General features: G+C 44.8%; 1 protein-coding gene across 3 annotated transcripts in view; it reads left to right on the top strand.

Annotated features, from left to right (window-relative positions):
• LOC139277917 (intermembrane lipid transfer protein VPS13B-like) overlaps positions 1-26,294 on the top strand; it is a 1,209,249-nt gene that overhangs the window by 1,050,903 nt on the left and 132,052 nt on the right. For 2 of the 3 annotated variants that reach the window (XM_070896554.1, XM_070896561.1), the window contains exons 39-42: positions 6,586-6,770; positions 11,304-11,500; positions 20,380-20,561; positions 25,449-25,798. In XM_070896554.1, coding sequence (XP_070752655.1) covers positions 6,586-6,770; positions 11,304-11,500; positions 20,380-20,561; positions 25,449-25,798 — 914 coding nt within the window. The remainder of the gene's footprint in view (positions 1-6,585; positions 6,771-11,303; positions 11,501-20,379; positions 20,562-25,448; positions 25,799-26,294) is intronic. The other variant, XM_070896555.1, reaches the window with a different exon arrangement.

The following is a 26,294-nucleotide window of genomic DNA, read 5'->3' as shown; positions in this document are numbered from 1 at the left end:
TCACTCAGCGGGTAGTGAATCTTTGCAATTCTCTACCTCAAAGGGCTAAGGAAGCTCAGTCTTTGAGTATATTCAACACAGAGATTGATAGATTTTTGGATATTAAGGGAATCCAGGGATATGGGGATAGTGCAGGAGCGTGGAGTTGAGGTAGAAGATCAGCCATGATCTCATTGAATGGCGGAGCAGACTCGAGGGGCCGAATGGCCTACTTCTGCTCCTAATTCTTATGTTTTTATGTTCCTACCCACCGCCAGCCATGCCATGTGACGCACTGTGTACAGTTTTGGTCTCCGTACCTAAGGAAGGGTATACTTGCCTTAGAGGTAGCACAACAAATGTTCACTAGATTGATTCCTGAGAGAGAGTTGTCCTTTGAGATTGAGTAGAATGGGCCTCTACTCTCGGGAGTTCAGAAGAATGAGAAGTGATCTCATTGAAGCATAGACGATTCTGAGAGGGCTTGATAGGGTAGATGCTGAGTGGCTGTTTCTCCTGGCTGAGGTGTCGAGAACCAAGGGGCATAGTCTCAGAATAAGGTGTCAGTCATTTAGGACAGATGAGAAATTTCTTCACTCAAAGGGTGATGAATCTTTGGAATTCTCTACCCCAAGAGGGCAATGGATGCTGAATCTGAGTATATTCAAGGCTGAGATCACTAGATTTTTGGACTCTAGGGAATCAAGGGATATGGGAATCGGGCGGGTAAGTGGATTTGAGGTCGAAGATCAGCCATGATCTTATTGAATGGTGGAGCAGGCTCGAGGGGCCGAATGGCCTACTCCTACTCCTAATTCTTATGTATTGCATCATTTTCTGGAAGAGGCAAAAAAAAATCAAAATCCAAGGCAAATAAAGGAGCAAAAATCTGGAAAATTCATCTTGCCTCCTTTTGCTAATCAAAACTAGTCCAGAAAGCCACTTTGATAATGCTTGTATTACCTGCCTTTCACCTCTGCTTTATAAGACACGATCTCCACGCCAGCCAGGAACTGGTCCTGCTCTCTTTTGAAGGTATCTAGAGAGTCAGCACCCACCACACAAGCTTGTGTCATAGGTGTGCTATCCTCTGGGTGAAGAAAAACCAAGTAAGCTGTCAGTTGTGGCTCAGTGGGTAGTACACTCACCTCTGAGTCAGAAGGTTGTGGGTTCAAGTCCCACTCCAGGAACTTGAGCACATAAATCTAGGCTGACACTCCAGTGCTGTGCTGAAGGTGTGCTGTACTGTCAGAGGTGGCATCTTTCTGATGAGACATTAAACATTTGCCCTCTCAGGTGGATGTAAAAGATCTCATGGCACTATTTTGAAGAAGAGCAGGGGAGTTATCCCCAGTGTCCTGGCTAATATTTATCCCTCAATCAACATAACAAAAACAAATGATCTGGTCATTATCACATTGCTGTTTGTGGGAGCTTGTTGTGCACAGGTTGGCTACTGCGTTTCCCACATTATAACAGTGACTGCACTCCCAAAGTACTTCATTGGCTGTAAAGCGCTTTGAGATGTCCAGTCATGAAAGGCGCTATATAAATCCAGGTCTTACTTTCTTTAAGATCAAACCTAGTCTTTCCCTTGCATAACTTATACACACAACCCCTAGTCTGCCCCAACCTATCAAATAGAAATAATCCATCAATAGGAACGTGATTTAGGCCTGTAACTATTTTCTTTCAAATCACCCCAAAGTCTACACATCTCGAAAGGAGAGAAAGGAATTTGCAGAAAAATCCATGCCAAGTAAGCCGTCAGAAAGCATTGGGTTGAGGAAATGTAACCTATCTTTACAGATACCCAAATGGCTCAGTCGGTAACTGTGTTGCCTCATGTGAAACTGAGCAGAATTAACCAGTCTGGCCTCCATGTGTATCAGCTAAAGAGGCTAAGCAGCAGTCAAGATTCTGACTGCTAATCTCTATCTAATCCTCCTGTGGAAATTACTTGTGTGGATGTTGCAAGAGGACACGTTTAGGTTCAGCTTGATGCCTCATTTCAACAGCTTGCCAGTACTCACTGTGTAAGGAAGGAAAGAAAGAACTTTGTTTTAACATAAGAACAACATAAGAATTAGGAACAGGAGTAGGCCATCTAGCCCCTCGAGCCTGCTCTGCCATTCAAAAAGATCATGGCTGATCTGGCCGTGGACTCAGCTCCACTTACCTGCCCGCTCCCCGTCACCCTTAATTCCCTTATTGGTTAAAAATCTATCTATCTGTGACTTGAATACATTCAATGAGCTAGCCTCAACTGCTTCCTTGGGCAGAGAATTCCACAGATTCACAACCCTCTGGGAGAAGAAATTCCTTCTCAACTCGGTTTTAAATTGGCTCCCCCATATTTTGAGGCTGTGCCCCCTAGTTCTAGTCTCCCCGATCAGAGGAAACAACCTCTCTGCCTCTATCTTGTCTATCCCTTTCATGATTTTAAATGTTTCTATAAGATCACCCCTCATCCTTCTGAACTCCAACGAGTAAAGACCCAGTCTACTCAATCTATCATCATAAGGTAATCCCCTCATCTCCGGAATCAGCCTAGTGAATCCTCTCTGTACCCCCTCCAAAGCCAGTATATCCTTCCTTAAGTAAGGTGACCAAAACTACACGCAGTCCTCCAGGTGCGGCCTTACCAATACTCTATACAGTTGCAGCAGGACCTCCCTGCTTTTGTACTCCATCCCTCTCGCAATGAAGGCCAACATTCCATTCGCCTTCCTGATTACCTGCTGCAGCTGCAAACTAACTTTTTGGGATTCATGCACAAGGATCCAAAAAGAGTTTCATGCACAAGGAGCCCCAGGTCCCTCTGCATCTCAGCATGTTGTAATTTCTCCCCATTCAAATAATATTCCCTTTTACTGTTTTTTTCCCAAGGTGGATGACCTCACACTTTCCGACATTGTATTCCATCTGCCAAACCTTTGCCCATTCGCTTAACCTATCCAAATCTCTTTGCAGCCTCTCTGTGTCCTCTACACAACCCGCTTTCCCACTAATCTTAGTGTCATCTGCAAATTTTGTTACACTACACACTCTCCCCTCTTCCAGGTCATCTATGTATATTGTAAACAGTTGTGGTCCCAGCACCGATCCCTGTGGCACACCACTAACCACCGATTGCCAACCCGAAAAGGACCCATTTATCCCGACTCTCTGCTTTCTGTTCACCAGCCAATTCGCTATCCATGCTAATACATTTCCTCTGACTCCGCGTACCTCTATCTTCTGCAGTAACCTTTTGTGTGGCACCTTATCGAATGCCTTTTGGAAATCTAAATACACCACATCCATCAGTACACCTCTATCCACCATGCTCGTTATATCCTCAAAGAATTCCAGTAAATTAGTTAAACATGATTTCCCCTTCATGAATCCATGCTGCGTCTGCTTGATTGCACTATTCCTATCTAGATGTCCCGCTATTTCTTCCTTAATAGTTTCAACCATTTTCCCCACTACAGATGTTAAACTAACCGGCCTATAGTTACCTGCCTTTTATCTGCTCCCTTTTTTAAACAGAGGCATTACATTAGCTGCTTTCCAATCCGCTGGTACCTCCCCAGAGTCCAGAGAATTTTGGTAGATTATAACGAATGCATCTCCTATAACTTCCGTCATCTCTTTTAATACCCTGGGATGCATTTCATCAGGACCAGGGGACTTGTCTACCTTGAGTCCCATTAGCCTGTCCAGCACTACCCCCCTAGTGATAGTGATTGTCTCAAGGTCCTCCCTTCCCACATTCCTGTGACCAGCAATTTTTGGCATGGTTTTTGTGTCTTCAACTGTGAAGACCGAAGCAAAATAATTGTTTAAAGTCTCAGTCATTTCCACATTTTTCGAGCACCATTCACGATTTCAGGACATCCCAAAACCCTTCACAGCCAGTTAAGTACTTGGACAACGTGGACCATTTTCCATACCTCAGGAGCCTACTGTCAGCAAGGGCAAACACCGATGACTAGGTCCAACACCGCCTCCAAAGCCTTCGGTCGCCTGAGGAAGAGAGTGTTTCAACACCAGGACCGCAAATCTGGCACCAAGCTTATGGTCTACAAGGCTGTAGTGATACCCACCCTCCTATATGGCTCAGAGACATGAAACATATAGAGCAGACATCTCAAAGTGCTGGAGAAGTACCACCAGCGCTGCCTCTGCAAAATTCTGCCAATCCACTGTGAAGATAGACACACTGTCAGTGTTCACTGTCAGGCCAATATCCCCAGCATCGAAGCACTGACCATGCTCGACCAGCTCCGTTGGCTGGGCCACATCGTCCGCATGCCCAACACGAGAGTCCCTAAGCAAGCGCTCTACTCGGAACTCCTACACGGCAAGCGAGCCCCAGGTGGCCAGAAGAAATCTTTCAAGGACACCCTCAAAGCCTCCTTGATAAAGTGCAACATCCCCACTGGCACCTGGGAGTCCCTGGCCCAAGACCGCCCAAATGGAGGAAATGCATCTGGGAGGGCGCTGAGCACCTCGAGTTTCATCGGCGAGAGTATGCAGAAACCAAGCGCAGGCAGCGGAAAGAGCGTTTGCAAACCAGACTCCCCACCCACCCTTTCCTTCATCCATTGTCTGCCCCACCTGTGACAGAGACTGTAATTCCCGTATTGGAGTGTACAGTCACCTGAGAACTCACTTTTAGAGTGGAAGCAAATCTTCCTCGATTTTGATGACGATGATGACTTTTGAAGTGTAGTCACTGGTGTAATATAGGGAAATGCGGCAGCCAATTTGCACACAGCAAGATTCAAAAAAAATAGCCATCAGATGAATGACCCAAAAACCTGTTTTTAATGATGTTGATTGAGGCATAAAACTGAGAGATCTGCATGGTTCCTCTTCGATCAGTGGCAAGGGATTGTTTACGTGCACATGAGAGGGCAGAGGGGACCTCAGTTTAACATCCCATCTGAGAGACGGCATCTCCGATAGTCCGATATTCCCTCAGTAACGGACTGAAGTGTCAACCAAAATTATGTGCTCAAGTCCCTGGAGCGGGGCTTGAACCCATGACCTTTGGTGGTCAGGTGAGAGTGCGACTACTGAGCCAAGTCTTGACACCTGTAGTTACTAGATAATAAAGTAGGACCGCAAGGTTGGTATTCTTTGGACTACTGCCTGCGTTACGTGCAGCATGGGTTAGGGAGAGGAAGATTCGGAAAGTCAACATGTAGCTGCAGGGCTGAGGCAGGGGGGAAGGTTCGCATTCTCGGGGCATCGGAAGCAGTTCGGGTACACGGAGAGGCTAAATCGAAGAGATGGACTTCTCCCGAACAGAAACTGCACCAACGTCTTTATGGAGCGGCTAAAAGGTGGGAGTGGACGCAAACTAATATGGCAAGGGTGGTGGGGAATGTTGTGTATGTATATACCCTGTACACTCAATGTACAGTTACATAAGACCAATGAATGTATCTCTACACTGTATCTAATATGCCTGTATCACCAGAGGGTGCAACTGGTGGAGGCCTAGAGGTCATCTGTACACCGGAGGTAACCAGGTATAAAAGAGAGCCCACCTTACTGTAACCTCGTTCAGGAGCTGCAGTAAATGGACTAAGGTCACAACAGCTCAAGTACAATACTTTACTTCGTGGAGTCATTACTAGAGTGCCTGCAAACACCACAGGGAAAATCTACATTTTAGATTAGAGAGGGGGGGTTCAGGATTAATAAAGTTGTTGGAATTCAAGCAGAAGAAAATGTTATCAGAGGAGAAGGGGAAAGAAAGAGGCTTTGAGGTCGTGATATATGAAGAAACAGCTACCAGGATGAGCTGCTGTACCTCTGAGCTAAAGTGGCCAAGAATCAGTCAGGGCCATCAGAAAAGGAGGGAAAGAAATTGTCGGGATCAAACAATCTGAATTTCCCCCAAATTGTGAATACTACACAGTAAGGATAGCGAGGCATGAATCATTGCACAAGGATGGGTGACGGAAATCACAAATAGTCTTCAATGGTGTGACTCCAGAGACTTGAGCACGAAAAATCAAGGCTAACAATCCAGTGCAGTAGTGAGGTGCCATCTTTCAGATGAGACGTTAAACCGAGGCGCTTTGCTCTCGGGTGGACGTAAAAGTATCCAGGGCACTATTTCGAAGATGAGCAGGGGAGTTATCCCTGGTGTCCTGGGGCCAATATTTAACCCTCAATCACCATCACTAAAATAGATCATCTGGACACTATCACATTGCTGATGGTGGGAGCTTGCTGTGCGCAAGTTGGCTCCCACGTTTCCTACACTTCAAAAGTATTTCATTGGCTGTTATGCACTTTGGGACGTCCGGTGGTCGTGAAAGGCACGATATAAACGCAAGCTTTTTTCTTTAATGATTGCGAAAGTCCGAAATTGTTCCACAAATCTGGGAGGATATAGCTCAGTGAATGTATTTGCGAGCAAGACTGCAAGCTGTATCTGAAAGAAAACAGATGGAGAGTTAAAACTAAGAATTTTATAAACCCAAGCCTCATGCAATACTTAAATAGCAACTCTTTGACTACTTGGCTATATTTGTCTTGCGCTGCGGATTTTTTTGAGATTCTAACATGTTACAGATCGATATTGTGTTTTTATATTTGTAGATGCACAAAAACTGCCAAGTGTTTTTGAAGTGGTGTTTTACAACGAGACTGATGACCGTCCAGGGATGATGATGTGGAGGTACCCAGAGCCCCGTGTCCTGACTCTCGTTCGAATTAATCCAGTGCCTTTCAACACCACAGAAGACCCGGACATCAGCACAGCGGACCTTGGAGATGTCCTTCAGGTCTGTTGGACATATTTTAATTCATACCACTTGTGTCTCACTGACAAGTGTGTACTGCATGCAGTTACCACATTACAGGAAAGATGTGATTGCACTGGAGAGGGTACAGAGGAGATTTACGAGGATGTTGCCAGGACTGGAGAATTTTAGCGATGAGGCTGGATAGGCTGGGGTTGTTTTCTTTGGAACAGGGGAGGCTGAGGGGAGACCTTGTTGAGGTGTATAAAATTATGAGGGGCCTGGATAGGTTGGCTAGGAAGGGACCTATTTCTCTTAGCAGCGAGGTCAACAACCAGGAGGCATAGATTTAAAGTAATTGGTTGGAAGTTTAGAGGGGATTTGAGGGGAACATTTTTCACCCAGAGGGTGGTGGGGGCCTGGAACTCACTGCTTGAAAGGGTGGTAGAGGCAGAAACCGTCACTACATTTAAAAAGTACAGTACTTGAAGTGCTGCAACCTGCATGGCTACGGATCAAGAGCTGGAAAGTGGGATTAGGCTGGATAGCTCTTTGTCGGCCGGCAGGATATGATGAGCTGTAATGGCCTCCTTCCGTGCTGTAAATTTCTATGATTCTATAAGTGAATTTCTTTCGCAGATTGCATCTGCACAACCTTTAACTTACCGCTGACATGCCCACCTTACGCTATGGGCATTACTAACTTGCAAAAGTGTTACAAACTCCAATGTTGCTGGTTGCACTTCGAAAATCTAACCTACAATTTTTCTTGTCATCCATTAGTTTGCACGACATTTACACAAAAGAACCTATATCACGATTTAGAGTTTAGTTTATTTTACAGATTTTTACTTCTGGGTGAGAGGGTAAATGGGAGGATATAGCTCAGTACTTTGTGCAAATCAGTCCCATGGGGAGTTTTATTTTGTTGTTGATGGGGCTGATGGACCAGAGTCTGGAGCTATAAAACTGAATACTGTTGTAAGTTACTATATATTTTTTTTTAGAAAGCAGGACTTTTTTCACAGTTCCTTAGAAATTTAGTGCAAATTTCCCAGGGCTCTAAAATTACCATTTCCCAATACCAAAGGGAAAATCAATGTTAAGTTCAGTGCAGTGTTTATACATGCCTGGCTTTCCGGACAGGAAGACAATTTTGATGCAGTGCAGTATTCCACAATACTTGTGGGGCAACACAGGTGAAAAAGCCGCAGCTGTGTCTTCTTTACAAAAGTCAATACGACAACTCTGGGCAAGGTTTTTCCTGTGGAACATTAGTTTTTTGTCTCCCAAGAGTGGATTGCATTTTAATTTTTGAAATCCTGAGTTCCTGCACCTCAGCCATGTGGTTTCTCATCCATTCCGAACATTTTTTTAAAATTGGCGTTTGAATCCAGTAAAATAATTCAGCTAGTCAATTGTACAAGGACAGCACAGAGCTTTTTCACAGCACTTTTCCAAATCACTGCAAACCTATTCTCATGAACAAAATAATTGCTAGCTCCCCTAGCATGACCTCGGCGTAACATCTCAGCATAAGCTTGCAAAAAGTTGAGGGGAAAACAAAATATTTTCGTTACTTCACCATTTTTGAGGGAAGAGAGGTATGGGGAAGAAATGGTTTAAGACACGTCTATGGGTAATTATTTTACGTCGCAAGCAACAACAACTTGCATTTATACAGCGCCTTTAACATAGTAAAACGTCCCAAGATGCTTCAAAAGAGCATTAGCAAACAACATTTGACACCGAACCACATAAGCAGATATTAGGGCAGGTGACCAAAACCTTAGTCAAAGCGGCAGGTTTTAAGGAGCATCTTGAAGGAGGAGAGAGAGGTGGAGGCATTTCGGGAGGGAATTCCAGAGCTTAGGGCCCCAGCAGCTGAAGGCACGGCTGTCGATGGAAGAATGATTAAAATCAGAGATGCGCAAGAGGTTAGAATTGAAGGAGCGCAGTTATCTCCGGGGGTGGGCGGGCGGAGAGGTGGTTATGGGGCTGGAGGAAATTACAGAGATAGGGAGGGTCGAAGCCATGGAGTGATTTGAAAGCAAGGATGAGTTTTTTAAAATCGAGGCATTGCAGAACCGGGCGTCAATGTAGGTCAGCAAGCACAGGGGTGATGGGTGAGCGGGACTTGGTGCGAGTTAGGACACGGGGTAGCGAGCACAGAGGTAATGGGTGAGCGGGACTTGGTGCGAGTTAGGACACGGGGCAGCGAGCACAGAGGTAATGGGTGAGCGGGACTTGGTGCGAGTTAGGACACGGGGCAGTGAGCACAGGGGTGATGGGTGAGCGGGACTTGGTGCGAGTTAGGACACGGGGCAGCGAGCACAGGGGTGATGGGTGAGCGGGACTTGGTGCGAGTTAGGACACGGGGCAGCGAGCACAGGGGTGATGGGTGAGCAGGACTTGGTGCGAGTTAGGACACGGGGCAGCGAGCACAGGGGTGATGGGTGAGCGGGACTTGGTGCGAGTTAGGACACGGGGCAGCGAGCACAGGGGTGATGGGTGAGCGGGACTTGGTGCGAGTTAGGACACGGGGCAGCGAGCACAGGGGTGATGGGTGAGCGGGACTTGGTGCGAGTTAGGACACGGGCAGCCGGGTTTTGGCTGAGCTCAAGTTTATGAAGGAAGATGGGAGGCCGGCCAGGAGAGCGTTGGAATTGTCGAGTCTAGAGGATACAAAGGCATGGATGTGGGTTTCAGCAGCAGATGAGCTGAGGCGGAAGCGGAATTCGCCGATGTTACGGAGTTGGAAAAAGGTGGTTTTAGTGTTGACACAGATCTGTGTTTGGAAGTTCATTTCTGAAGCACTTTCAGTTGAGCCACCTGAGCCATCATTTCACAGGGATTTCAGTGCAGTATTTATGCTGTTTTCGAGGACTATTTTTTTGTGTGGCATGATTACCTACAATATATTTCAGGATGGTTTTTACCTGAATATAGTAGTTGAACTTTTGAAAACAAGCAACATTATCAAAATACAGGCGTTTCTTTCATGTAATTCGAGGGAGCTTTATTTTGTGACAAGCAGCCTGTGCAACCTTTAAATCAATCTCTTAGCTCAGAGATGGATGTCACGTCTGGAGAAAGAACGGTCTCCGTGGGCTGACTGGTTTTTCGTATTTACAGATCAAACACTGCTGTGCTGAATCAGACTCTGATATTGGAGTCATAAATCTGCTCCAATGTCAGGACTAGCTTTATTGCTGTAATGTTAAGCCCACAAAACTAAAATATACATTCAAATCACAGTTCTATATAAATCTTCAACACTTGGGGAGTCATTTTAACTTTTGGAGATGATGTAAAATGGGACGATATCGGATCGCCTGCCCGTTGTACACCCTGCACGATTTTCAAAGGGCAGGAGCACCAGGCGGGTGTAAAACTGAAGAGGTTCTAACGGCCGGGCTGTGTTACAGAAGTGTATGATGGGTGGGGTGTATAACGGGCGGAGTGTATGACGGAGGAGATGTATGATGGGCGGGGCATTTAACAGACAGAGTGTATGATGACGGAGGACATGCATGATGGACGGGGCGTTTAATTGCGGAGTGTATGACGGGCGGGGTGTATAATGGGCAGCCAATCGGATGTTGCCTGTTTTACACCGTTGACAAAAGTTAAAATCACCCCCTCTATTTCTGCTTGCCCCTGCATCATTTTACCTTGTTTATCTATCTAATGTAACCTAATCTGGCTATTCTAATTACATAGAATTTACAGCACAGAAACATTTGGCCAATTAGTCCATGCCGGTGTTTACAGTGCACACAAGCATCCTCCCACCTTACTTCTCCCACCTAACTCTATCAACTTACCATTCTATTTCTTTCTGCCTTATTCATGCATTTATCTATGCATCTATGATCTAAGTGATGCTTTCTATAAACTAACCGTTATATATAAATTCTTCTTGCCTATTTTCTTTTTCATTTAGGCTTCTGCCACTTCTGAGAAAGAAGAACTAGCTCTAAAGGGTTTTTTTTTCAGCGAATGACACCCAAATTTTGCATCTTGCAATTTTTGTTAATTGGCACAGTCACATCTTCAACTAGGCCAGCCAGCCTTGGTCAAGCAATTATTGCTCAACTCTTCAGCTGTCCCTTGGAGCCCATCGCACCCAGGATCCAGGAGAGGCGTGAGTTCGGGGCCCAGAAGAGGCAGGGGCCCAGGGGCAGCACGGGTCAGCCCACACACTGCGATATGTGTGCGCACTAGGTCCGTGCAGCAGAGCTGGTCTCCAGTCGTCTCGGTTAACCGTTGCCACTGGACCAAGACCTAGCTTTGTCAAGCCCGTATGGTGGCTGGTGTGCACCACACGTTAAAAAAATCCACACACAGGCATATTCCACCCTTGAACATGTAGTTTGTGACCTGAAATGTCAGGGCCTTCACTGAAACACCTGTGAACTCATCCCTTTTTGGCGTGGAAGCAAGTCATCCTCGATACAAGGGACTGCCAAAGAAGAAAAAAAATCACACCCAGCCAGCCAGACCGCAGCACGCTAAAGGTTCATTTTGTAAAGATCAATTCTTTCGCTGTTAATTATTGTTCATTTCAAACAGGTACCATGCAGCCTGGAGTATTGGGACGAGCTTCAACAAGTATTTGTGGATTATCGTGAATTTAGCCTGTCTGAAAGCAAAGCGTGTGAGCTGCCGCTACCGAACATTACCTTGGCTAATGACCAGAAGGAGCTCATAGCTTCTGATCTGTGGAGAATTGTCCTTAATGGTAATCAAGAGGTTACAGAAGAACAGAGGTGAGACTAGAATCTAACACAACTGTATATGAAGTGGGGAGTTGTTTAAGTGGTGTGGGAGAACACTATTCTTGCATTTTTGGAGCCTAGATTGATGATGTAATTTTTCGTTCAGTAACTTTCCTGTACTCTGGTTTACAATGTCAGTTGTGGCTCAGTTGGTAGCTCCCTCCCCTCTCAGTCAGAAAGTTGTGGGTTCAAGTCCCAGCCCAGAGACGTGAGCACAAAAATCTAGGCTGACATTCCAGTGCAGTGCTGAGGGAGTGCTGCACTGTCGGAGGTGCCGTCTTTCAGATGAGACATTAATCCGAACCCCCATATGCTCTCTCAGGTCGGTGTAAAAAATCCCACAGCATTATTTCGAAGAAGTTATCCCTAGTGTCCAAGCCAATATTTATTCCTGAATCATCATCACTAAAAACAAATTATCTGGTCATTATTACATTGCTGTGTGTGGAAGCTTGCTGTGTGCAACTTGGCTGCTGTGTTTCCTACATTACAATGGTGCCTACACTTCAAAAGTACTCCATTAGCTGTAAAGCGCTTTGGGATTCCAGGTGGTCATGAAAGGCTATAGAAATACAAGTTTTTTTTTGTGCTTTCGATAAAGCTGCAACAAACTTTTAACCAAAACCAAGGTTTTGAGCCCTGGGACATTGAGTTGAAATCCAAGGCCAGATTATTAATAGGATGAAAACCTGGTTTTGGATGGCTGTGATCCAAAACTCGCATCAAGTCCCGTTCACCCATCGTACCATATGCTCACTAACCTACATTGGCTCCTGGTCCGGCAACGCCTCAGATTTAAAATGATCAACCTTGTGTTCAAGTCCCTCCATGACCTTGCCCCTCCCTATCTCTGTGATGTCCTCCAGCCCGACAACTCTCAGAACTCAGCAAGCCTCCAACAATGGCCTCTTGCGCGTCTCCGATTTCCTTCATCCCTCCATTGGTAGCCATGTCTTCAGCTGCCTGGGCCATACGCTCTGGAATTTCCTCCCTAAACTTCTCCGCTTATCTACCTCTCTCTCCTCCTTTAAGATGCTCCTTAAAACTTACCTCTTTGACCATGCTTTTGGTCACCTGTCCTAATATCCTCTTATGTGGCTCGCTGTCAAATTTTATCTGATAACGCTCATATGAAGCTCCTTGAGATGTTTTACTTCGTTAAAGACGCTATATAAATGCAAGTTTTTGTTGTTGTAAGGGTTATCCACGAAATGAGCTTGGGTTGTCGCCATCATTTCTGAGTTTGTCTGCATACAAAACACAACCATCCTCAATCTGATACTGATTTGTCAGCCTCATTCGGAGACCTTAAGAGTGGTCCAAATGGAAAGTGGGGATAAAAAAACAAGGTGTGTTCTTCTGAGGTAGAAATTAAACCAGGCAACATTGTCCTGTGGGTTTTTGTGGTGTAAATCATTAATGTCATGGTACATCAGTTATTGAAGGTTGGCATGCAGGTACAGCAGGCGGTGAAGAAGGCAAATGGCATGTTGGCCTTTATAGCAAGGGGATTTGAGTATAGGAGCAGGGAGGTCTTACTGCAGTTGTACAGGGCCTTGGTGAGGCTTCACCTGGAATATTGTGATCAGTTTTGGTCTCCTAATCTGAGGAAGGAGGTTCTCGCTATTGACGGAGTGCAGCGAAGGTTCACCAGACTGATTCCCGGGATGGCAGGACTGACATATGAGGAGAGACTGGATCAATTGGGCCTGTATTCACTGGAGTTCAGAAGGATGAGAGGTGATCTCACAGAAACACAAGATTCTGATGGGACTGGACAGATTAGATGCAGGAAGAATGTTCCCGATGTTGGGGAAGTCCAGAACCAGGGGATGGAGTCTAAGGATAAGGGGTAAGCCATTTAGGACTGAGATGAAGAGAAACTTCTTCATTCAGAGAATTGTGAACCTGTGGAATTCCCTATCGCAGAGAGTTGTTGATGCCAGTTCATTGAATATATTCAAGAGGGAGTTAGATATGGCCCTTATGGCTAAAGGGATCAAGGGGTATGGAGAGAAAGCAGGAAAGGGGTACTGAGGTGAATAATCAGCCATTGAATAGTGGTGCAGGCTCGAAGGGCCGAATGGCCTACTCCTGCACCTATTTTCTATGTTTCTAATATCTCCTTATGTGGCTCGCTGTCAAATTTTGTCTGATAACGCTCATGTGAAGCTCCCTTGAGACATTTTACTTTGTTAAAGGCGCTATATAAATGCAAGTTTTTGTTGTTGTAATGGTCCTCCATGGGTTGTCGCCATCATTTCTGCGTTTGCCTGTATACAACACACAGAATCATCCTCAATCTGATACTGATTTGTCAGCCTCATTCAGAGACCTTAAGAGTTGTCCAAATGGAAAGTGGGGATAAAAAAAACAAGGTGTGTTCTTCTGAGGGAGAAATTAAACCAGACAACATTGTCCTGTGAGTTTTTGTGGTGTAAATCGTTAATACGGTCATAAAGAATGTTTTGTTTTACGATCTTGCTCATTTTTGCAGACTGAGGGAATCCTCCCTCATTGTCTAAACAGTTTTGCATCTGACCAGTGCTGTGCCTAACACATGCTGTCATTGAGTGTGAAAGGTACAGAAAGGTTCCCTTCCCCAGCACTAATATCTCTTGCCTGGATGACGACACAAAACACTAGCTTTGCTACTCATAGAGTCAGACAGCGCAGAAGGAGGCCATTTGGCCCATTGTGCCTGCTCTTTGAACGAGTTAATCACTTAGTCTCACTCCTCATGCTCTTTCACCATAGCCTTGCAAATTTACACATGACACTCGTGAGTTACCCTGCAGATGTGATTAAAATTCCAAACCTAACTCTTTAAAATTGTTTTAAAGGTATAAAATGAGGTCATTAGTATGTGGTTACAAAGTCCATCAAACTAAGTTTATATCCGATTAACAAAACAAAGAATTGGCTAATAATTGAAATTCTGTAAGTATTGCAGATATTTTGCTTTTCCTATAGAAATTCATGCCTAAAAGTTAAGGGAATGTTTTATGATACGAAGTCGATATAAAGGAGCAGGACAAGCCACAGAAGCTGGGATCATGTGGCAGGTTGTGTAAATTCAGCTGGTGCAGTGCTCTTGGCTAGAGGGCATTTTACAAATGTAGTTACATCAACAGCTCCATTGTGCGGTGCTCCACTGACTTTGACATAAACATTTCACAAAAAAGATGGGAGACATCTGTAGGGGGATTAAAATCAGATTGACTAGTGCACTTATTAAACCAGTGCACATGAAGATAATAGCCCAAATTGCACAGAATGGGTATCGATGGCACAAACGCATGTCAGACATGCAAAAGGCAACAAGGATGTCAAGGCCTTAGTAAGGGTGCAGAGGAGATTGATTAGAATGGTACCCAGGGCGAGGAACTTCAGTTACATGGAGGAGATGGGATTGTTCTCTTCGCAGCAGAGAAGGTTAAAGGAAGATTTAATAAAGGTGTTCAAAATAATGAAGGGTTTTGATAAAATAAATTAGAAAAACTATTTCTAGTAGCAGGAGGATTGGTGACCAGAGGATACAGATTTAAGGTAATTGGCAGAAGAACCAGAGGTGCGATGAGGGGAATTTTTTTTTATGTAGCGAGTTGTGATCGTGCACAGTGGAAGCAGATTCAATAGCAATTTTCGAAAGGGAATTGAGTAACTGCTGGAAGAGTTACATTTATATTGCTTTGGGGAAATAGCAGGGGAGTAATTGTATAATTCTTCCAAATGAGTCAGCACAGGCATGATGGGCCGAATGGCCTCCTTCTGTGTTGTATGAAAATGAGACTCTGGTCATTATTTCACAGGAGTACGACTGGACCGAACCCCTACACTAGTTCAAAAAATGCTGAAAAGCAGCTGTTGTATGTGTGTGGTTGGGGTTAAATTGCCTGGGAAGTTAGTACTGTTAAGCTGGTACGTTGGGCGGGCCACATTGTTCGCATGCCCGACACAAGACTCCCAAAGCAAGCGCTCTACTCGGAACTCCTACACGCAAGCGAGCCCCAGGTGGGCAGAGGAAACGTTACAAGGACACCCTCAAAGCCTCTTTGATAAAATGCAACATCCCCACCGACACCTGGGAGTCCCTGGCCAAAGACCGCCCTAAGCGGAGGAAGAGCATCCGGGAGGGCGCTGAGCACCTCGAGTCGCGTCGCCGAGAGCGTGCAGAAAACAAGCGCAGGCAGCGGAAGGAGCGTGCGGCAAACCAGTCCCACCCTCCCTTTCCTTCAACCACTGTGTGTCCCACCTGTGACAGAGACTGTAATTCCCATATTGGACTGTTCAGTCACCTAAGAACTCACTTTTAGAGTGGAAGCAAATCTTCCCGATTTCGAGGGACTGCCTATGAATGACAGTTCAAATTCTAATGGATAATATAGACGTAAAAGTAAGAAATAATCTTGAAAATTACATTCAGCAGAGTTGCATCAGTTACTCAATACAAACTAAAACCATTCAATATCATCTGCAGACTAAGGAAATCTGTAACCCTCACTACCCGCTGAGGCCATCTTTCCCCACCTCATCTGCAGCCTGTAAAGTACCTTAGTTTAACCAACTGATTGTGTTAAAGATAAAAATATAATTTCATTTTTGCCAGATAGATAAAATTATAAAGCGTTTGTTATTGCGTGTGATTGATAAAAATTGACTGAATTCTGCCCAATCACTGCAAATGAGAACACTTTTTCAATGTTCTAACCAAAAACATCACATTGCATCACGTGACTATTGCTGATACATTGGCCCACAGTTTGCTGGAGCGGAGCATCTTGCGACAAGCTCTGTTACTTAGACTTTTTCCCTCATCCTTCGGCTCAAATATTTTGTACTGCAAGTGCGAGCTGATAACGGCATGGCGAGGACAATGCGGCATCTGGGACCATGGTGAACGACAGCACCAACAATCCATCTCCTTAACCAATGAGGTTTAAAAATTAATAAAGAAACAAAGGAACGATGGAGAAGGAAATAGGGTGAAATGGAGCCAAAACAGAGAAATAAAGATTGGGAAATAAAGCTCGGATTAAGAGAGAGAAAAAAAGAGACAATGGAAAATTAAGAAAAAACAAAATCTCTAAGAACAATTTACTATCTGCAGGATTGAGACTGCACAGTTTAAATTGTTCCCTTTTGGGACTGGAACATTTGGGGGGCATTGCAGGGGCATAAATCTTATCTTTAAAAAGGTAATTCCGCTGTTCAGTCCCATCCCTAACTTTTAGCAGCGAGTTTAATTGATAATTAATGCGCAAAATGCAGAAATTCCATGAAACTCGCGTTGAGGTTGAGATGCGAGGTGCTGTTTTCAAGCGGCTAATTGCGGACCGGTGCAAATCGTCCAGCAACTTGTGGCAAATCGCAATTCACGGGATATCTCTTCCTTGCCACAAGTTGCTGGACGATTAAAACTTTTTTTTACAAGGCCGGCAGTTATTGCCCATTCCGAATTGCTCTCGAGAAGGTGGTGGTGAGCTGCCATTTCAGTGGGCACTTAAGAGTCAACCACGTTGCTATAGGTCTGGAGTCCCATGTAGGCCAGACCGGGTAAGGACGGCAGATTTCCTTCCCTAAAGGACATTAGTGAACCAGATGAGTTTTTACGACAATCCGGTAGTTTCATGGTCACCATTACTGATACTAGCTTTATTTATTAACTGAATTAAAATTCCGCCGTGGTGGGATTTGAACTCATGTCTCTGGATCATTAGTCCAGGCCTCTGAATTACTAGTCCAGTGACACAACCACTATGGTACCGTACCCGGTTGCATGTTCGCATGTTAATAACAGCGAGCGCCATTAAGATGCCTGTTATTTCGATGGCAAATTCTGGCTGATTGACGAAAGTTCTTTCTTTTGGAGTGACACTGGATTAATTTCTGCTTTATTCATAACAAGTACATTTTCAGAATTAGAAAAAATACTCTGTCTGTTTTAAATTAAGAAAGATGACTTGGCAAAGATAACTTCTATTTAAGAGATCAGGAATGTGTTTTGAATGTAAAAGAATGTAGTGACTTAGACATATTGAATTTCTCTTTATGTTCAACTGTTGCTAAGTTACGCCTTCGTTAGATTACAATACTTAGATGTATTGATAAAATGGAAACATTTTAACAGCTGTGTGGAAGAAGCAAACCTGTGGAAGTATATTGTCCTTGTGGGGCAAGTAGCTAAACTAAGCCAGACTGTCATTCTGCCTGATGTTGCCTTTGATTTGATGCCGTTTTGGATGAAGTTCGTCTAAGAATTGAAACTCATATCTCCTGTAACTCGTGTTTCTCATTCTTGCTCAGTGGGTTGCACTTTCGCCTCTGAGTAGAAGGTTGTGGGTTCGAGTCCCACTCCAGAGTCTTGAGCACAAACATCCAGGCTGACACTCTAGTGCAGTGTTGAGGGAGTGCTGCACTGTCGGCGGTGCCGTCTTTTGGATCAGAAACCGAGGCCCCCTTCTGACCTCTCAGGTGATCGTAAAAGATCCATAGCAATATTTCGAAGAAGAGCAGGGAAGTTATCCCTGGTGTCCTAGCCAATATTTATCCCTCAATCAACATAACATTAAAAACAGATTATCTAGTCACTATCACATTGTGGGAGCTTGCTGTACACAAATTGGCTGCCGCGTTTCCGACATTACAACAGTGACTACACTCCAAAAGTACTTCATTGGCTGTAAAGCGCTTTGAGACGTCCGGTGGTGGTGAAAGACTCTGTATAAATCCAAGTCATTTTGCTTTCTAAATGCCATAAAGATCACAAGATGAGCAAAAAAGCAAAATACTGTTCAGCCCGCCTCAATTCATCTATCTGGAACAAACCACCAGTCTGTCCCATTGGGAGCATCCAGTAAATTCTTAATTGATCCCAGAGGTTCATTCTCTATATTGGTCACTTCTTGAAGAACCTCTTGAATATTTATCTTCAATATTTGTCTTTCACTTGTTTGTGCCTATGCTCTTCGTTCTGCTATCCTGGTTTAATTAGATGGAGTGTTCCAGGTTTACCTTTTCTAAATAGGTTACTGTGTTACACATGAAACCATAAGTAAGGACTCCCGCCCCCACCCACAACTCTGTTGCCTATTCTCACGGCTGAGAATCCAACTTTTGACAGTCTGTCCTTCTATCTCACAAACAAGTTTGGTGGCTTTTCTCTACATTGTCCTCAGAACATTAATGTCCCTGTGGCCAGAACTGGCCGCAATAGTCAAGATAAAAACAGAGAATGCTGGAAATACTCAGCAGGTTAGACAGCATCTGTGGAGAGAGGAACACAGTTCACATTCCAGTTCTGACCAAAAGTCACCGACCTGAAACGTTAACGCAGTTTCTCTCTCCACAGATTCTGCCTGACTTTGAGTGTTTCCAGCACTTTTGGTTTTTATTTCAGATTTACAGGATCGGCAGTTTTATTTTTATAGGCTGTGCCACTAGAACACTGTACAACAATAAGTTGCATGCATATCGCGCCTTTAATGTAGTAAAACGACTCAAGGCGCTTCGCAAGAGTGCAACCAGGCCAAATTTGAAAGCGAGCCACGGAAGGAGATATTAGGACAGAGGTAGGTTTTAAGGAGCGTCTTAAAGGAGGTGAGAGAGGTAGCAAGGTGGAGAGGTTTAGGGAGGGAATTCCAGAGCTTAGTGCCTGGGCAGCTGAAGCTGGAGTGAAGAAAAGCATGGATGGACAAGAAACCAGAATTAAAGGAGCGCAGGGACCTCGGAGGTTTGCAGGGCTGGAAGAGGCTACAGAGATGGGGAGGGGCTCTTGTGGAATGATTTGACAATGGTAGGATTTGAAAACAAGGATGAGAATTTTTTAATTTAGGCGCTGCCGGACCCAGAGCCAATGTAGGTCAATGAGCACAGGAGCGAGTCGAGTTTAACCATCGCTTCCACTGATTTGCACACTACTGTTTTGCCGATATAGTTCAGCATTCTAGTTGCTTGCTGATAGCTGCTCTTCAGTGATCGGACATCCAAATATTGTGTCTATAATACCACAGATCTTTCACTTTCACCCACAACTATCAAAACCACTCACTGATTACCTATGTTGCTGTGTTACTGGTGTTTTGTCCTGTGCGCAGTACACTTGTCCACATCGAATTTAATCTGCATCTGTTGAACCCAATTATGGGAAAATAACATGAATTTCCTTGCACCTGTCAGCCTTGTTGTTCTCTGTTATTCTTTAATACTGTTGGTCAGAGGCAGCCTGCGTTCAAACTTTCTGCATTAAATTGTCCGCTTGATGGCGTCATGAATAGAAACAGCATTCAGAATATCTTTGCAGGGAAATGCTGCACAAAAAAAGCCTGTTCCCAACATTTCTTCTGTCTGCACTCGCAGCACATTATTTGACCCCGAGCTGAGCTTCTGACCCCATATCCTCGACATCACAAAGATGGCCACCTTCCACCGCTGCAACATTGCCTGTCTCCCATCATGCCTCAGCACTTCTGTTGCTGAAACCCTTATTCCTGGTTTTTTCATCTCCAGACTTTGATACTCCAACGTTCTCCTGATTGACCTTTCAATCTCTGCCCTCTAATTGTAATTTTCTTTTACCAGTCAGTTGTTTCTTACTCTCATTTTACAAGATATCCCTCTTGCTTGCTCAAGTCAGAGCAAATTGTTTCACATTCTTTGCTAATTCCTGCAGCTTTAAGAAATGGTCAATTTTTGGATAGTTGTTTGCCCTGATACTGTGAAAATCCTTTGGCTTAACTTTGGTTGTAGAGACATGTCTTTATAATTAAAAACGGCATCTCTGTAAAGCTTTTCCTTATATTTTTATTTCGGTAATATGTTGACAGAAACATGAGATTGTTGTGATTGCTTTTGTCCTGTCTTCTCATCAGCAGCGATGGCGAGTCTGGTTCGCAAAGTGTCTGCGACCAGCTTGTGTCTCCAATGGCGCTGGCAGCCTGCACCAGGGTCGATTCTTGTTTTGCACCGTGGTTTGTGCCTTCTCTTGGTATCTCGTTACAGCTTGCGCAAATTGAACTTCACTTTTGCCATCACCTGGATCAGCTGGGCACAGGTACGTTCCTGAAATAACACATGTGCTTATTGCATGCTTCAAACTTTTCCCCTCTGTTCTAAGCTGAAGCTTTGCCATGTTATTTAAAGGAAATTTGTCACAATGTAGTTACAGAACATAACATAAGAAATGGGACCAGGAGTAGGCCATTCAATGGCTGATCTGATCTTGGCTTCAACTCCACTTCCCTGCCCCTCCCCATAACCCTTGACTCCCTTATCGTTCAAAATTCTGTCTATCTCCACCTTAAATATGTTCAATGACCCAACCCCCACAGCTCTCTCGGGTAGAGAATTCCAAAGATTTACAATCCTCTGAAAGAAGATATTCCTCATCTCCATTTTAAATGGGCGAACCCATATTCTGAAACTATGCCCCCTAGTTCTAGATTCCCCCACTAGGGGAAACATCCTCTCTGCATATACCCTGTCAAGCCCCCTCAGAATCTTTAAAGGTTTTTTTTAAAAGCTGGAAGAAGAGCAAAGTGTGTCTTCTTCAACATATATTTTTTCATTCATTCAAATAATTATATTAATCAAAAAAGTGAATTGTCTGTCTGTAAAAGATCAATACCTGAAATCATCTGAGACAAATCTTCCAAACACATCATTTATTGAGGCTATGCTAGTTAATTGCAACTGTAAATTGACACAACTCGCGTCGAGCATTGCTTATTGTATAACCAAACTAAGGCAAGAGATGCACAGCTCCATAATAATTCAAATCAAAGAGCTCACTGCAGTAGCTTGGACGCATTTAAGGGAAAGCTACATACATACTTGTGGGAGAAAGGAATAGAAGGGTGTGCTGGAAATCTCAGCAGGTCAGGTAACATCTGTGGAGAGAAAGCAGAGTTAACCTTCGGGTCGATGTCCATTCGTCAGATTCCAGGATCCGCAGTATTTTGCTTTTGTCGAAGGATATGTTGATGGAGTGAGATGAAGTAGGGTGGGAGGAGGCTCGTGTGGAGCATACACACCGGCATGGACCAGCTGGGCCGAATGGCCTGCTTCTGTGCTGTAAATTCTCTGTCATTTTTAATTCAGGTACAACCTCTGAAATCCGCAGTTCCAAACACCGGAATGTTCCGAAAACCGGACATCGCATAGATCGGAGAAAGAGTTGCCCGAAATCCAGAAATATGTTCCAAAAACCGGACTTTTAAAAAAGAAAAATGTGATTTCATGCTCCAATTACTGTAAAAATGAGAGAAAATCAGTAGGGAAAATACTGGCCCCTAAAATGAATTTCATTAGAAAAAGCAATTAATTGGAACATTGGAAAAATCTCAAAACAATCAAAGGACCTGAAAAGAAATGTGTAGTCAAGTTAAATGACAGTCCACAATTATATCTACAGTTCACGGTCAGCACTTTTATGGGACAGTAACACATTTGCCGAGGCACTCCAAAGGTTAATGAGCTACAATGGGCACTTTAAATCTCAGCATGAACATGTTTATGAACAAAAAGATACTAAATCAATCATTTAAAACTGAGTCCAGTAAAAGCCGCCTCCTCCACTGAGCTGCATGGTCTCGGCTGTTGTAGTGTCTGACAGCGGCAGTTCTGTGGGTCCGTGCTGCGGCTAAGCAGAGGCATGTTGGGGGATTTGATGGCGGGGATTCATGAGGTTAGCTGTATAAGACACCTCTCTTTCACACACGTATCATTAGTGATCGAATTAAACTTGCAGGTGCAGCAAGCAGTAAGGAGGCAAATGGTATGTTGGCCTTCATAGCTAGGGGATTTGAATATAGGAGCAGGGAGGTCTTACTGCAGTTATACAGGGCCTTGGTGAGACGCACCTGGAATATTGTGTGCAGTTTTGGTCTCCTTACCTAAGAAAGGATATACTTGCCATAGACGCAGTGCAGCAAAGGTTCACCAGACTGATTCCTGGGATGGCAGGACTGTCGTATGAGGAGAGATTGGGTCGACTAGGCCTGTATTCACTAGAGTTTAGAAGAATGAGAGGGTATCTCATTGAAACGTATAAAATTCTGACGGGGTTGGATAGACTGGATGCGGGGAGGATGTTTCCCCTGGCTGGGAAGTCTAGACCAAGGGGTCACAGTCTCAGGATACGGGGTAGGAAATTGAGGACCGAGATGAGAAATTTTTTCACTCAGAGGGTGGTGAACCTGTGGAATTCTCCACCACAGAAGGCTGTGGAGGCCAAGTCACTGAATATATTTAAGAGGGAGATAGATAGATTTCTAGAAACAAAAGGCATCAAGGGGTATGAGGGAAAAGTGGGAATATGGTGTTGAGATAGAAGATCAGCCATGATTATATTGAATGGCTGTGCAAACTCGAAGGGCCGAATGGCCGACTACTGCTCCTATTTTCTATGTTTCAACTACTAGATTTTTTTTTTAATCGAAAGTTGGCACCAACACCATCGTTCTCCATAACATCTGTGAGGAATCCTTGCTGGCCAGTCCTCTTATTCTGGATCTGGTGATCCTGCCAACAGATAATGTTCTGAACCGAATTGGATCCAGAGCTCCGAACATTCCACCATGTCCTCTCGGTCCTCAGCTCCCTCTGTTAGACCCCGTTGGTGCCAGATGTAAGTCCCGTCATTAACTCGTATTTCAGGCAAAGGACCACATTGAAAATATTCTGAGAGCCTGCCTGGCCCTTCCTCCCCAGAACCACATGCACCTGGAACAAGGGTTTCCGGATTCAGACATCGGATTGTCTCCGAAATCCGATCTTAACCGCCAAGGGAATAAGGGGTTATAGGGAGCGGGCGGGGAAGTGGACCTGAGTCCATGATCGGATCAGCCATGATTGTATTAAATGGTGGAGCAGGCTCGAGGGGCAGTATGGCCTGCTCCTGCTCCTATTTCTTATGTTCTTAACGCGGCCCAGGGGTTTCTGGATTCGGGACGTCGGATTTCGTCTCCGAAATCCGGAAAAACCCGAAACTCGGCCCAGTGGTTTCCGGATTGGGGAGGTCGGATTTCTGTTCCAAAATCTGGAAAAAAACAAAAACCGAAATGGCCTCGGTCCTGAGGTTTCCTGATTCCGGAGGTTGTACCTGTACACTATTTAACGATTTCACACTTGTTTTGAATAGGAAATGAGAGTGTGAATTTTAAATAAAGGAACTGATATTCTTCATCTCTTGACTTTTGTTTGGAAATTATACTGTGAATGCTCAATAGGTGTGTCAGTAATTCGCATCTGTGCTATTTTATTGGGGAATCTCAGTACAGTTTCAATGTTTCGGTATGAAGTATTTAGGCTTTTCAGTGTTTTCTGATTTTAGTAGCTAAATTCCCTACAAATCAGATTTTCATTGAATCATTCGGCACAGAAGGAGGCAGTTTGGCCTATCGTGCCTGTGCCAGCTCTCCGGAAACAGTTCCAATTACTCCCACTCCTCTAAATCCATTTTAAATTTTAACTCCATTCTGTTTGTCTCTTTGAAAGAAGAACTACGCAGAATGGGATAAATAATCTTGTTGCTGATGTCGCCAAATTAATTCCTTCCTATTCCATTGGGAAAGATACTTTAACAATCATGAACATTGAATGCAGAAAAATAATATGGTTTTATTTCGTCTTATAATTAAAAGCATCAAGAAATCAAATAGGGAATTCAGAAGAAACTTCTTTATCCAGAGATTGGTGAGAATGTGGAACTCGTTACCACAGGGAATAGTTCATAGAATCATAGAACTGTTACAGCATGGAAGGCAGCCATTCGGCCCATCGAGCCCTTGCTGACTCTCAGCTAGTCCCACCCTCCCTGCCCTTTCCCCGTAGCTCTGCAATTTGTTTTCCTTCAGATACTTATCAAACTCCCTTTTGAAAGATAAAATTGAGTCTGACTCCACCACCCTTTCAGGCAGTGCAGACCAGATTTTAACCATTGCTATGTAAACATAGAAACATAGAAAATAGGTGCAGGAGTAGGCCATTCGGCCCTTCGAGCCTGCACCGCCATTCAACAAGATCATGGCTGATCACCCACCCCAGCACCTCCCCCCCCCTCCACACCCCCCAACCCCCCCAGCCGCAAGGACCACATCCAACTCCCTCCCGAACACATCCAATGAACTGGCATCAATAACTCTTCGCGGCAGGGAACCCCACAGGCCAACAACTCCCCGAGTGAAGAAGTCTCTCCCAATCCCAGCCCCAAACAGCCCACCCCCCCATCCCAAGAGCGTGCCCCCCCCCCCCCCCCCGGCTCCGGACCCACCCAACACCGGAAACACTCCCCCCGCACCCAACCTGCCCCATCCCGTCAGAATCCTTCCCAAATGCCGAACACCCCCGGATGTCGAGCCCCCAGCCCCGGCCACCCCGGAGCCACGCCCCCGCGACGCCAACCACACCACATCCACCAACCGCCATCTGCGCAGTCAACATGTCCACCCCACTCCGAACACTCCCCGCACCGAGGCACAGAGCCCCAGGCCCGCCCCTCCAACACAATTCGCCCCCCCAGACCTCCGCTGCAATGTGGCCCCTCCTGTCCCCCGCCCTGGGTTTCTCCGCCCCCCACCTCCACCACTCTCCCCTTCATCCCCCGCCCCCATTAAAAAAAGTTATTTCTTACGTCACCTCTGGTTCATTTGCCGAGGCGAATAGTATAAATGCATTTAAGAGAAGGCTATATAAGCTTATGGGGGAGAAGGGAATAGAGGGTCATGCTGATAGATTTAGATGAGGAAAGACAGGAGGAGGCTCGAGTGGAGCATAAACACCGACATGGACTGGTTGAACCCAATGGCCTGTTTCTGTGGCTAAATGTTGATTATACCGTGAAAGGTTTTAATTTTTATTATTTTATGATATGAATCCATCCAAAGTTTTAAAAATGTACATCAAGAATGTTGTTGCTTGATATATTTATTTTATACCACAGCACACCCCAGCCGCCTCCAGACATTCACTCCTGATAGAAAGTTGCCGACGGAGCAAGAATTCATGATACTTTCTCTGAAGAATCCAAACATCTACTTGCGCCAATGGTCCGATGGCCCCGTCTGCCGGGAGCTCCAGTTCTCTGCCATCGCCGACTGCAAATTGCTGGAATACCGCAATCTAACCATGTTGAGCATTTTGAAGCCCTTCATTCTTCATGGGCAAGTGGCCATTAGCAACAGCTCAGTGGAGCAGCTAATTGATGGAAATGTGTTTGTTGATCCTGTTTTTGTCAACGTGGGGCAGCATGCAGTTCACTCACTGGACACAGCTCTTCGTGCTTGGAAGCAGGTATGATAAAACAGGTGAAACTGTGTCAACTCTTAATTAATTGCCAATTAGAAACGTAGGAACATAGAAACATAGAAAATAGGTGCAGGAGTAGGCCATTCAGCCCTTCGAGCCTGCACCACCATTCAATATGATCATGGCTGATCATGCAACTTCAGTACTCCAACAGAAGGAGACCATTGAGCCCCTCGAGTCCGTTCCGCCATTCGATCAGATCATGGCTACTCTGCGGCCTAATTCCATATGCCAATTCCATTCCCTATAGAAACATAGAAAATAGGTGCAGGAGTAGGCCATTTGGCCCTTCGAGCCTGCACCACCATTCAATAAGATTATGGCTGATCATTCCTTCAGTACCCCATTCCTGCTTTCTCTCTTGATCCCTTTAGCTGCACGGGCCACATCTAACTCCCTTGAATATCCTTTAATACCCGCAGTTAACAAAAATCTATCAATCTCAGATTTAAAATTAACAATTGACCGAGCATCAACTGCC

Source organism: Pristiophorus japonicus, chromosome 1, assembly GCF_044704955.1.
Source record: "Pristiophorus japonicus isolate sPriJap1 chromosome 1, sPriJap1.hap1, whole genome shotgun sequence".
Classification (NCBI taxonomy): Eukaryota; Metazoa; Chordata; class Chondrichthyes; family Pristiophoridae; genus Pristiophorus; species Pristiophorus japonicus.
This window is presented reverse-complemented; position numbering and strand designations above follow the sequence as displayed.